General features: G+C 47.3%; 1 protein-coding gene across 2 annotated transcripts in view; it reads right to left on the bottom strand.

Moving 5' to 3' along the window:
* Positions 1–10,269: 10,269 nt before the first annotated feature.
* Positions 10,270–13,592, bottom strand: part of LOC311106321 (vascular endothelial growth factor A-A-like) — a 22,969-nt gene continuing 19,646 nt past the window's right edge. For both annotated transcript variants that reach the window (XM_084148636.1, XM_084148637.1), the window contains 2 exons: positions 11,862–12,005; positions 10,270–11,624 (listed from right to left, as the gene is read on the bottom strand). In XM_084148636.1, the coding sequence (XP_084004762.1) occupies positions 11,603–11,624; positions 11,862–12,005 (166 nt within the window). In that variant the 3' untranslated portion in view covers positions 10,270–11,602. The remainder of the gene's footprint in view (positions 11,625–11,861; positions 12,006–13,592) is intronic.

The following is a 13,592-nucleotide window of genomic DNA, read 5'->3' as shown; positions in this document are numbered from 1 at the left end:
ACACACACACTGCTTAAGGTAGTCCATCGTATCCGATGATGACTACCACTATTGCTTGTGGGTTTGCTGATGACTGTATAATCCGATACGGGATGCACACTGTCTGCCACAGACAGAGTCCCGTTGAGGCCAGTGCAGGCATGGTCATCTATATTCTCTGTCATTTCGCCAGGCTGTGTTCAGTCCTTTTTTCCTCGGCCAACTGCACTCCTTGATGGCAGAGGCCACGCCAGGTGGAAGGGTCCGCAGCAACAGTCTCGAAGGGGGCAGGGTTTATCCCACACTTCTATAGTGATGTCTTCAGTTGGTTCTTTCTGCCCACCTGCAGAGCGACTGCCCAGTTGTAGCTGTCCGTACAGCATCTTTCGCGGCAGGCGATCCTCTGGCATCCGGATGGCATGGCTGAGCCATCTAAGCTGGTGGTGTGATGGACGCCACAATGCTCCTGCAGTTGGTTCTCTGTAGGATCTCTGAGTGCGGAACACGGTCCTGCCAGGTCACTTTCAAAATGCGTTGGAGGCATTTTATGTGAAAGGAATCCAGTTGTTTTACGTTTTGGCTGTAGACTGTCCATGTTTCACATCCATAAAGGAGTGTAGATACACACACTGCCTGGTAGACTGAAAATTTGGTGTGGAGGTGCAGGTTGCTGTTGTTAAAAACCCTCTTCCTTAGCCGTCCAAAGGAGGATGAGGCCTGTTTGACCCGATTCTGGATATCCTGGTCGATGTTACAGTCTTCCGAGAGGATGCTTCCAAGATATTTAAAGTGTGGTACAATGGCAAGTGAGGAGTCTGAGATGGAGAATACAGGTGTTTCAGGCAGAGGATCAGATGATCATTGACATAGGACCTCTGTTTTTGGGATGGTAACAGACAGCCCTTTTCTTCTGTATGCTCTCACAGCTGCTGTTGGGGAGGCGTGTAGAGCTTCTGGGGTATGTGCCATTAGAGTGCAATTATCTGTGTACTGGTGCTCAAGTATGCATTCAGATTTGCGCTTTGTGGCAGCTTGGAGCCTCCTAATATTGAAGAAGTTCCCATCCAATCTGAAGTCCAGGGTCACTCCACTCTCTGTTTCCATGTCCTTGTGCATGAGTATTGTGACACACAGGAGGAAGACATTGAAAAGGTCCAGCGCAAGCACACACCCTTACCTCATACCAGTGCCCAATCCAAAGGGGTCAGACTCCTGACCGCCAGTTGTTACTCTGGCCACCATCCACTCATGGAACTGACGCAGGATGTTCACAAATTTCCCATGGCAGCCATACTGCAGGAGGACCTTCCAAAGGAGTTCACTGTGTACTGTGTTGAAGACTTTGGAGAGGTCCACAAAGGCCATGAACATGTCTCGTATCTGTTCACGGCACTTTTCCTGCAGTTGGCGTGCACTGAAGATCATTTCCACCGTTCTGTTTTTTCTGAAGCCGTACTGGGACTCCGGTAGCAGGTCTTCAATGATGGTGTCGATGAGTCTGTGGAGCATAACCTTCGCCAGGACTTTGCCAACAACTACAAGGAGGGATGTGACCCTGATGCTGCCACAAATGGATTTGTCCCCCTTGTTTTTGTATATGGTGACAATGTTTGCAACCCTCCATTGATGGGGGATGCTCTCTTGTCTCCATATCTCAGAGATGAACAGGTGAACGGCTCTGGTACAGAGATAGCCCCCCTGTTTTAGGATCTCAGCAGGGATGGAGTCAGGTCGAGGGGCCTCTATCAATTTCCAAACAAAGTGTGAGATTTATCAAAATGAAAGTTTGCTTGAGTGTGTGCGTAAATTTACGCAGTGCCATGACCATGCGTAGATACAGTGCCAAGTGGTGGAATAAGGGAACTGCTTGTCAAGCGTAAAATAGTACAAAACTGAGTGTACAAAACATTAGGAACACCTGCTCTTTCCATGACATACATATGTAGGATCTTCATTTGATCACTCTTTTGTTGCTGAGAATGTTCCTGCAATGCAGGAAATGCAAAATTGTAGTGTATTCAAGGTTTAAAAAGTCCTTAAGAGTCTATTGTGAGTCAATGTTGGCACGTCCAGCAGAGGGAGCCACCACCACGTGATGTAGATGCCGTCTGTCACCAGGCCTCGACGAGTCTCCCCATGGTGGCTTGTCCGCCCAACCGGTCGATGAGCTCATCCACCCTCGGCATGGGGTAGGCATCGAACAAACTGAGGTCGTTCAACCCCCGGAAGTCATTGCTGACGGATGACGGATGACGGATCACCACCTCAAGCTGAACCCTGGCAAGACGGAGCTACTCTTCCTCCCGGGGAAGGACTGCCCGTTCCATGATCTCGCCATCACGGTTGACAACTCCGTTGTGTCCTCCTCCCAGAGTGCGAAGAGCCTTGGCGTGACCCTGGACAACACCCTGTCGTTCTCCGCTAACATCAAGGCGGTGACCCGCTCCTGCAGGTTCATGCTCTACAACATTCGGAGAGTACGACCCTGCCTTACACAGGAAGCGGCACAGGTCCTAATCCAGGCACTTGTCATCTCCCGTCTGGATTACTGCAACTCGCTGTTGGCTGGCCTCCCTGCCTGTGCCATTAAACCCCTACAACTCATCCAGAATGCCGCAGCCCGTCTGGTGTTCAACCTTCCCAAGTTCTCTCACGTCACCCCCCTCCTCCGCACACTCCACTGGCTTCCAGTTGAAGCTCGCATCCGTTACAAGACCATGGTGCTTGCCTATGGAGCAGTGAGGGGAACGGCACCTCTGTACCTTCGGGCTCTGATCAGTCCCTACACCCAAACGAGGGCATTGCGTTCATCCACCTCTGGCCTGCTGGCTCCCCTTCCTCTGCGGAAGCATAGTTCCCGCTCAGCCCAGTCAAAACTGTTCGCTGCTCTGGCACCCCAATGGTGGAACAAGCTCCCTCACGACGCCAGGACAGCGGAGTCACTCACCACCTTCCGGAGACATTTGAAACCCCACCTCTTTAAGGAATACCTGGGATAGGATAAAGTAATCCTTCTACCCCCCCCCCCCCCCCCCAAAATTTTTTTTTTGTAAAGTGGTTATCCCACTGGCTATAGGGTGAATGCACCAATTTGTGAGTCGCTCTGGATAAGAGCGTCTGCTAAATGACGTAAATGTGCCCTTGAGCAAGGCACTTAACCCTAATTGCTCCTGTAAGTCGCTCTGGATAAGAGCGTCTGCTAAATGACTAAAATGTAAAATGTAAATGTAATTGCAGAAACGCAGACTACCGTCCATTTTGGGCACCAACACGATGGTGCTGTGGGACTCCTCCATGATTCCCATCCTCAGCATAGCCCCCACCTCCTGCTTCACAGCCTTCCTTCAGGCCCCAGGGATCCGGTATGGCCTCTTTCGTACCATTTCTCCGGGCTGGGTGCGGACGTGGTGTTCAATGAGGGTCCTTCGGCCCAGCTTCTCTGAAAATACGGCGCGCTTGCTTCTGGGCCGGTCCGAGGTCCTCATTGCTCGGGACCACCATCCCGTCGACGTCCCGGGTTTTGACCATAACACGGCCAAGGCTGTCCTTATACGCCCCGTGCCATGTTGCCAGGATATTACTTTCTGCAGTGGGGATTAAAACTAGCACCTTGTCACCCACATGGAACTCGCGATGCTGGGTAAACCGATTGTGGACCTTGGCTTGGGCACGCTAGGCCTTCTCCATATGTTCCCTTACCACTGGCCATATGGCTGTCATTCGCTCCCTCATCGTCTCTATGTGTTCCACCACGCTGCGTAAGGGGGTGGGCCGGGCTTCCCACACCTCCTTGGCGAGATCCAGTAGGCCGCGTGGTCTCTTCCCGTTGAGGAGTTCAAAAGGGGAAAACCCAGTGGAGGCCTGGGACACTTCTCCGATCGAGAACATTAGGTGGGGTAGTAGCTGGTCCCAGTTCTTCCCATCCCGCTCGATGACCTACCGCAACTTTTGTTTGAACATCTTCTTGAACCGTTCGACGAGCCCATCTGTCTGCGGATGAAAGACAGAGGTCCGGATCTACTTTATCTGTAGGAGAACACACAAATCTTTCATTAGTCAGGGGACATGAACTCGGTACCTTGGTCAGTCAGGATCTTGTTCGGAATGCCCACACCGCTGAAGAGGTGGAACAGCTCCCGGGCGATTCCCTTGGTGAATGCCGCCCGTAGGTGAATGGCCTCGGGATATCGGGTGGCATAATCTACTATTACTAGGATGTACCAGGGCGGTTTTTACAAGGCGGCCCACTATGTCCACGGCGAAGTGTTCAAACGGCATGATCGGTAGGGGAACCAGCGGGTTCCGGTAGTGTGCTTTTGGGTGTTGATTTGACACTCCGGGCAGCTGCGGTAATAACCTTCCACGGCCCGCCTCATCCCGGGCCAGTGGAAGCGGGCGGCGATCCGTTCCCGGGTCTTCTCCATTCCCAGGTGCGCCCCCAACAAATGGGTGTGGGCCAGCTGAAGAACGATTCCAACATACCAGCGGGGCAGCAACAGGACCTCTCGAAGTTCGCCCTGTTTGTGCGACACCTGATACAACAGGTTATTTTTGATTTGGAAATGAGAGTATCGCCAGTCATTCACCCCCGGAAGAAGCTGGCCATCCACCGCTATCACTTGGGCTGCGGCGGCTTTCAAGTTCAGATCCTCCCACTGGGCGGTCCCGAACTGTCCTCTCAGGGGGCTCAGGGCAGGTGTCATGGCGGGTCCCTCAAAATCGAGGAGGGGGAGCATGGGCTCCTCCTCCGGTTGTTCACCAGGTGAGGTTGGTTCCGGTGCCCCCTCGTACCCCGACTCATGGTCCGTAGACACGGGGTTGGCAACCGCTTTCTTCCGGGCCGCACAGGCAACGGTCCATCCCCGCTCTCGTCGGTCGCCGGCTTGTACTCTTTTTCCCAGCTCGTACCTCCATAGTGCCGCAAACAGCAAACAACCTCTTCCCACGAGGAAGGGTACCAGCAACTCAGGTACGGCACCCACCACCTGGCAGTTCCCTTGTGGCATCACGATGGTGACCTGCCCGATCGAATACCACTTTGTGTCACCGTGGACACAGGAGACGGACATATCCTCACCCCGGTCGGTCGAATGGGCCAGCAGGTGCACTTGTATTAGCGTTACCACACTCCCGGAATCCAACAGAGCATGGGTGTCGTGACCATTGACTTTCACCAGCACCATGGGTGCTGGTGAAGTTTACTGCATGGTCCAGCTCGTCTCCGGGGCCCACTGATGGCATCGACTCCTCTCGACTGGGCAATTCCATGCGAGGTGTCCCCGGACGACACACTCAAAACACCTCCTTTGGTCTCCATCCACCTGGGGTCATCGGCGGTGGGTCGACTCTCCCCCGGCTGTCTCGCAATACTTTAGCTGGGCTGACTGTCGGATTGGGGAGTACGGAGGTGGGGTCATCCTTCCGTCCACTCCAACGGCTCTCGGACTCGGCCTGCGTCACCTTCAGCAGGGCCTCGGTATCCCAAGAGGTCCTCCAAGGTCTGGAGCATGTGTAGGCTCACTGCCCTCTTCATGTCGTGAGGTATTTGTATTTATTAGGGATCCTGGGGTCCATATTAAAGCACTTACATTACATATAAAACAAAATATAAAACAGTACATCATATGACATTATTACACCACTACCCATCTACAATACAAAATGTTTAATACCACCATACAACAATATCACAATGTGTGTGTATGCATGTGTCTATACTCTTGTGTGTGTCTCTTCACAGTCCCCATTGTTCCATAAGGTGTATTTTTACCTGTTTATTAAATCTGATTATACTGCTTGCATCAGTTACCTGATGTGGAATATAGTTCCATGTAGTCATGGCTCTATGTAGTACTGCGCGCCTCCCATAGTCTGTTCTGGACTTGGAGACTGTGAAGAGACCTCTGGTGGCATGTGTTGTGGGGTATGCATGGGGTTCCGAGCTGTGTGATAGTGCTGTATCCTCTGGGGTAGAACACTGAGCCCTTCGGTTCTAGCAGACCGCGAGGACGTCTATCCGGTAGCAACCTCTCAATACCTCCAACCGTCCAGTGTGCTGCCCTCCTGGCAGCTTTATGGGCCCCGTACGGCTGGTGAGCAATCAGCCCCTTGATTACTCACCAGCCTTAATCAATTAGTCCTGGCCAGAGGACCCGTTGAGACCTGGCACGTCCACCAGAGGGAGCCACCGCCACCGGATGTAGACTCCGTCTGTCACCAGGCCTCGACGCGTCTCCCCCTGGTGGCTTGTCTGTGGTATGCCACAATAAATAAGTGGCACTTCGCAAAACGCACTGAATTGGTGGATTGACCCAAGTACTGAGTTCCAGTAGTGTCTAACTCAAGGAATGTGTCTCTCCATTCCTCTCCCTTCCCTGAGAGAGCTTCCGTCAGATAAGACTGTGTGCTCTGATTAATCACATAATGAAACGCTCGCGACACCACTCTAAAGGAGGGTTATCCAGGGAAAGTGGGCCACGGTGGAGATGAATGAGTAGGCCAAGAAGCCTGGGATGAGAGTTATTGCTGGCCCAGAAGATACTGCTAGGTCTGGGGTCTCTTTGGAAAAAAGAGGGCCATGGAAGTTGTTTATCACCACCACCAAACACAATTTTGAGAAATTCAGGAGAAAGAAAAACAGAAAAAAAGAAGCAAGAATATAGACAGACAGAGAGATTTCATACACACCGAGTGGGACAGTTGATCTATGAATGACGCAATAGACAAATAGGGTACAAGGAGTGTTCCCCACCATGATAAGCTGATGAGCATTGACACTGGGGAAACCCTTACAAAAAATGTACCATGGCATTTTTTTCATTGTACTACCATGGTAAATTTTTTGTACTATCATGGTGTTTTGGTCACTACTATGGCAGGAAAATACCATGGTACTTGTGCAAATACCATGGTATTTTTCTGCCATGGTAGTGACCAAGAAAACTTTATATTATTTTCTTTGTACTAGCTACCATGGTACAAAAATTTACCATGGTAGTACAATGAAAAAAAGACCATTGTTTTGTACTAGCATCATGTGTGAAACATGAAAGCATAATACACTACATCACCAAAAGCATGTGGACACCCCTTCAAATTAGTGGATTCGGCTATTTCAGCCACACCCGTTGCTGACAGGTGTATAAAAGCGAGCACACCTCCATGCAATCTCCATAGACAAACACTGGCAGTAGAATGGCCTTACTGAAGAGCTTAGTGACTTTCAACACGGCACAGTCATAGGATGCCACCTTTCCAACAAGTCAGTTCATCAAATTTCTGCCCAGCTAGAGCTGCCCCAGTCAACTGTAAGTGCTGTTATTGTGAAGTGGAAATGTCTAGGAGCAACAATGGCTCAGCTGCAAAGTGGTAGGCCACACAAGCTCATATTTTCCCTCCATTAAGCGGGTTGGATCACACATTAAACTGTCCTTTATTTAAACAATCCAATCTGTCACAGACTCGCTGTTGCTAAGCAACCGAGTAAAGTCCAGTGAGTCTACTAGCTAACTTGCGTTAGGCTACGTTTACATAGCTAGATGGGGGAGAGAAACAGATGGCTAGCTCACTCACCTCCCCTGGATTCAAGAGTAAATCACAGATTGAATCGTTTACTGCAATCTTAAGGGTGTTTAGCCACGCGAGGCCCCTTGGGATTAACTGGGTTTATGGTATATTTCATGAGTAGCATACATTTTTGGGGTGAAGAAGTGTTTTCACACAACTGCATTAGCTAGCGCTCTGCGCTAATAGGTAATCCGGCGGGAAATGGCAACCTCTGGGACTAAGAGGGTGCCTGTTTAAAAACAAACATGGCCAAAGACCCAACAACCTCCCTGTAATCCGCATTACAGGGGGATTAGGCTTTCTGGCCAATGTGGGTTACTATAATAATTAGCAGGGTTGGTTCAGGGGGTGTTATACAAATGCTAGTGTAGTGGAGGTTGTTGGTAGGTATAGTGGATGTAGTTTGTAGGTGTAGTGGATGTAGTTGGTGGAGTGGATGTAGTTGGTAGGTGTATTGGATGTAGTTGTAGTTGTAGTGGATGTAGTTGACAGGTGTAGTGGATGTAGTTGGTGTAGTGGATGTAGTTGACAGGTGTAGTGGATGTAGTTGGTGTAGTGAATGTAGTTGACAGGTGTAGTGGATGTAGTTGACAGGTGTAGTGGATGTAGATGGTTGGTGTAGTGTATGTAGTTGGTAGTTGTTGTGGATGTAGTTGTTAGACTAGTAGGGTGTTGTCTCCAAACAGTTACTACGTATCTAAGCAGTTTTATATTAAAAACTATACAATTTGTAAATAATATGCTTCACTACTTTACACTGTCACAGAAAAAAAACATGTTAACATTGAAAAATAAACAATAAGTACTAGGTAGATAGCCTAGTGGTTAAGAGTGTTGGGCCAGTAACCAAATGGTCACTGGTGCGAGCTGACTAGGTGAAAAATATGTAAATGTGCCCTTGAGCAAGGCACTCAACCATAGTTGCTCTGGATAAGAGTGTCTACTAAATTACTGAAATGTACTATTATCATGAAATCATATACTCTTGAGATGGCAGTTACAGTGCATTCGGAAAGTACTTAGACCCCTTCACTTGTCCACATTTTGTTATGTTACAGCCTTATTCTAAAGTTGATTAAATAATTGTTTTTCCTCATCAATCTACACACAATACCCCATAATGACAAAGCGAAAACAGGTTTTTCTAAATTTTGGCAAACGTATTAAAAATAAAAAAACAGAAATACCTTATTTACATAAGTATTCAGACCCTTTGCTATGAGACTCGAAATTGAACTCAGGTGATTCCTGTTTCCATTGATCATCCTTGAGATGTTTCTACAACTTGATTGGACATGATTTGGAAAGGCAGACACCTGTCTATATAATGTCGCACAGTTGACAGTGCATGTCAGAGCAAAACCCAAGCCATGAGGTCAAAGGAATTGTCTGTAGAGCTCCAAGACAGGATTGTGTCGAGGCACAGATCTTGGGAAGGGTACCGAAAAACTTCTGCAGAATTGAAGGTCCCCAAGAACAAAGTAGCCTCCATCATTCTTAAATGGAAGAAGTTTGGAACCATCAAGACTCTTCCTAGAGCTGGCCGACCGGCCAAACTGAGCAATCGGGGGAGAAGGTCCTTGGTCAGGGAGGTACCCAAGAACCTGATGGTCACGCTGACAGAGCTCTAGAGTTCCTGTGTGGAGATGGGAGAACCTTCCAGAAGGACAACCATCTCTGCATCACTCCACCAATCAGGCCTTTATGGTAGAGTGGCCAGACGGAAGCCACTCCTCAGTAAAAGGCACATGACAGCCCGCTTGGAGTTTGCCAAAAGGCACCTAAAGACTCTCAGACCATGAGAAACAAGATTCTCTGGTCTGATGAAACCAAGATTGAACTCTTTGGCCTGAATGCCAAGCGTCACGTCTGGAGGAAACCTGGCACCATCCCTACGGTGAAGCATGGTGGTGGCAGCATCATGCTGTGGGGATGTTTTTCGGCAGCAGGGACTGGGAGACTATTCAGGATTGAGGTAAAGATGAACAGAGCAAAGTACAGAGAGACTGGGCGAAGGTTCACCTTCCAACAGGACAATGGCCCTAAGGACACAGCAAAGACAACACAGGGGAGGCTTCGGGACAAGTCTCTGAATGTCCTTGAGTGTCCCAGCCAGAGCCCATCTCTGGAGAGACCTGAAAATAGCTGTGCAGCGACGCTCCCCATCCAAACTGACAGAGCTTGAGAGGATCTGCAGAGATGAATGGGAGAAACTCCCCAAATACAGGTGTGCCAAGCTTGTAGCATCATACTCAAGAAGACTTGAGGCTGTAATCACTGCCAAAGGTTCTTCAACAAAGTACTGAGTAAAGGGTCTGAATACTTATGTAAATATCAGGTTATTTTTTTTATTTTTTTTGCCATTATCATTATGGGGTATTGTGTGTAGATTGATTAGGGGGAAAAAACAAATGGAATCAAGTTTAGAATAAGGCATAACAAAATGTGGAGAAGGTCAAGGGGTCTGAATACTTTCCGAATGCACTGTAGGTTGCAGAATGCTAGCTGTAATACAAACACAAAATGGAAGCGTAGACTTTGTAGGCCGAGTTGTCTTTTAGCAAGGGTTTATTGTTATTTGCGTGGTGGAGCTCAAGACAAGCATAAGCCTACTCTGCCTCTCTCTATTACACACACACACACACACACACACACACACACACACACACACACACACACACACACACACACACACACACACACACACACACACACACACACACACACACACACACACACACACACACACACACACACACACACACACACACACACACACACACACACACACACACACACACACACACACACACAATAGATCAGGGTGAAAATCACACGCAGCACCCCCACCCTAAAAAGGGCGTCCATACAAATGATCCATTTCAGGAATGTTTACAAAAATATTTTCTTTTTCTTATAAAAGCCAAGAGCAGAGTGTCTCCATGTAGCTAGGCAGAGAGGAGAGGATAATGACATCACATAGCGGGGAGGGGGGAAAACCAAAGGAAAATAACACTGCATATATAAATATATCAAATTAAATACAGGTAGAGGACTGAATACTGAAAATACTCTAACATTATAAATTATCTATAGCAGACTATGACACAAGGGATATTAAGTATGTATAGTATATATACAGACAGACAGCTTGCCATCGATACTATTGCATTCTGTGTTGAGTTCAACCGCAGACAGAGTACCATCCCCCTCCCCTCCAAAAAAAAGAAACAAAAAATAATTTAAGAAGCAAATTCAGGATTTCTAACTCTTAAGTGAACAGCAAAGTTTGTGAGGCACAGTTTCTCAATGGAATCAAGCTACAGTATCAGTTGTTTCTAGAGGTTTCCATGTATACCAAAATCAATCATCAGTATCCCTTTAGAAGTATTATGGCACTCCAAATCCAGTTCCACTGCTAGAAAGGGCAGCAAAAGACACAGTTCTACCATTCCACAAGTTCTATGCATCAGTTCTAGAACTTCCTATCACGTAAAGGAAATTATGTCACAAAGGGGCAGATCCCCATTTTCCCATTGGCTGTCCTGCCATTGCAATTGGGTTCCTGCAACGGGAGTCTATGGGTCAGTACTTTCCATCCCTCCAAAAATGTTCTCCCTTCTTCTCTTCCTCCTCTTTTCTGCTGATATATGTACCACATAGCTAGGTTTTGTTGTTTCTGATTCGACACATAACCACTCATATATATCCAGTGAAGAATTTGCATAAATGAATTGACAATAAAACTGCAGTCCGGTCACACGCCAGCAAAACACAAAACCACACGGCTGTTTTCTTTTTTATAATGATGGGTTTTAGTTAGTTTTCTTTTAGCAGCAATAAAAATTCTGTACTTTTAGTATATACAGATATACATTGGGATGATTTTTCTGTCTGTTCATTTCCTTTCTCTCTTTCTCCCTCTCTTTTGCTCTCTGCTGTTTCTCAGTCAGTCCAGGGGAATGCTTTCCACAGAGAAGATGAGCTGTTCAAAGTGCTGAGCTGTGAAATGTCTTGTGAATATTCCTTCATGTCATTTAATCTGAAGCTTAGCCTCTCATCTTCTCGGCTTGTCACATCTGGGGGACAAAGAGAAGAAAGATGGGCATCAAACAGAGAAGTAGGGCTGTATGGTTGTATGAAACACACACTTGATCTCGTGGTCTGGGAACTGAGCGCCGATGTCTTGGTCAGGTTCTTGGCTAATGGTAGGCTCTTATGTGGTCAAGAAATGTCACCAAACACCATCTTGGTTACCATACCGAGGTCAAGAGTGATATAACAAAAGTCCTCCTGACACCCACACACAAACACACCTGCAGGTCCTCTCATTGAGCTCCAGGTAACGCGCCCTGCAGTGGGCGTTGGAGTTTCTGCAGGAACACTGGCAGGTCAGAGGGTCCTGGATGAACCCCTGCTTCCTCCTCTCTGAACAGCCATCACAACATGGCTCGCACTGACTATAGACAGAGAGAGAGAGGAGAGGAAAAAGTGAAGGATGACGAAGAGGAGAGTGGAGGAGGAGAAAGAGATAGGAAGGATGTTTATTAGAATGGTGTTAACATAGAAAAACACTTCCAAGGTTGTTTCCATCAACCCTCACATGCTGCAACTTCATACTCCCAGTGTATGTAAAAGAGGAGGAATTGTAGCATGTGACTGGAGGGTTGTACAAAAACAGACACTTTGATGATTGGCTTGCCCACGTACAGTATGCATTGTTTCGGTTAGACATGCACCAGCAAGCTTTGGCAGGGACGTGAGGCTTACAACACAAAACATGGTCAAATTCAACACATCCCAAAACTCTCTTTTTACATAGTCAAATAAAACTCAGAGGTCATCTTTGTGCGTAAAGATACAGGATTCGATTTTATTATATTAAAATATTTAAAGTATTGTTTTTCCCTTATACAGATGTATGATCTTAATTTGATCACTCTTTTGTTGCTGAGAATTGTCCTGCAAAGTAGGAAATGCAAACTTGTAGTGTGTTTTAAAATTTCAGACTTGATTTGCCGTAATGAAAAATGTATAAACCCCTACAAAAATGTCCATTAATTATAATCCACATAACATTTCCAGTTGCTGCAGGATTACTTTTCCTGCTGTAGAAAACAGGCTCAAGTTAAGATCCTACACCTGTAGACACAGATTAGATAGAGAACCAGGAGATAACAGAGAATAGATCTGGTTTAAATGACAGAGAACAACACTAGAGAGACTGACCATTATGTTTCCACACAGAGGGGTTGATAGTGGACCAAACAATTTTCACAGAATATGGGGGATGACAGACAGACATTCCATTGAGAACTAAAGGCACAGCACCGTGAACAGAACAACTCTATTTTTGACATTAAGACCATTGCAGAAACATGAGCATCTCTTTTCATTGAAAACAGCACCAAACTAAACACTGTTTTGTGATGATCGTGCTGTTGAGTCACATGGAGGCAACAAAGAGAACGCACAAATAGAACGGGCTAAACAACTTGTTGGTTTACATAACCCAGAAAGAAACAACAATGTGATAGCCATCTCTCGTATGCTCACATTGCAAACAAAGCCCAGCGATGGCAGACGGAACAGCAAAAACCTGTTTGGAGGGATGAAAAGAAACAGAAAAGGAGAAAGGGGAAAAGGACGACTGTGAGACACAGCAAAGCGAGACAGACTCAACACTGACGTAGGCCTTGGATGATCCCCACAACAGATCCCGGATTAGTGAGATCGTCTGCAAAAAGCCATGCTGGTTGGTTCAGTTCTGTTATCTTTACCATTACCCTATCACTCCATACCTTCCCTCCATCCCCCCCATAGGGTTCCTTATCACCAGGGGGGTGGGTTGGGTGGGTGGGGTGAGGGTGGCAGTGAGGTATGGAGGCAGGGTTATGGGTGAATCGCGTGAGTTCTAGTGATTTGAGGTTGAAGTCACGCCTAACCATAGATATAGGATCAGATGTTATTTATATTCAGGGACGATTTCTACCTTCTCCGGTTCGGTGGGGGTTCAGAAAAGCCTCATGCCAATTGATGCATGTGGT

The sequence above is a fragment of the Coregonus lavaretus genome, assembly GCF_964263955.1.
Source record: "Coregonus lavaretus genome assembly, chromosome: 31".
Taxonomy (NCBI): Eukaryota; Metazoa; Chordata; class Actinopteri; order Salmoniformes; family Salmonidae; genus Coregonus; species Coregonus lavaretus.
This window is presented reverse-complemented; position numbering and strand designations above follow the sequence as displayed.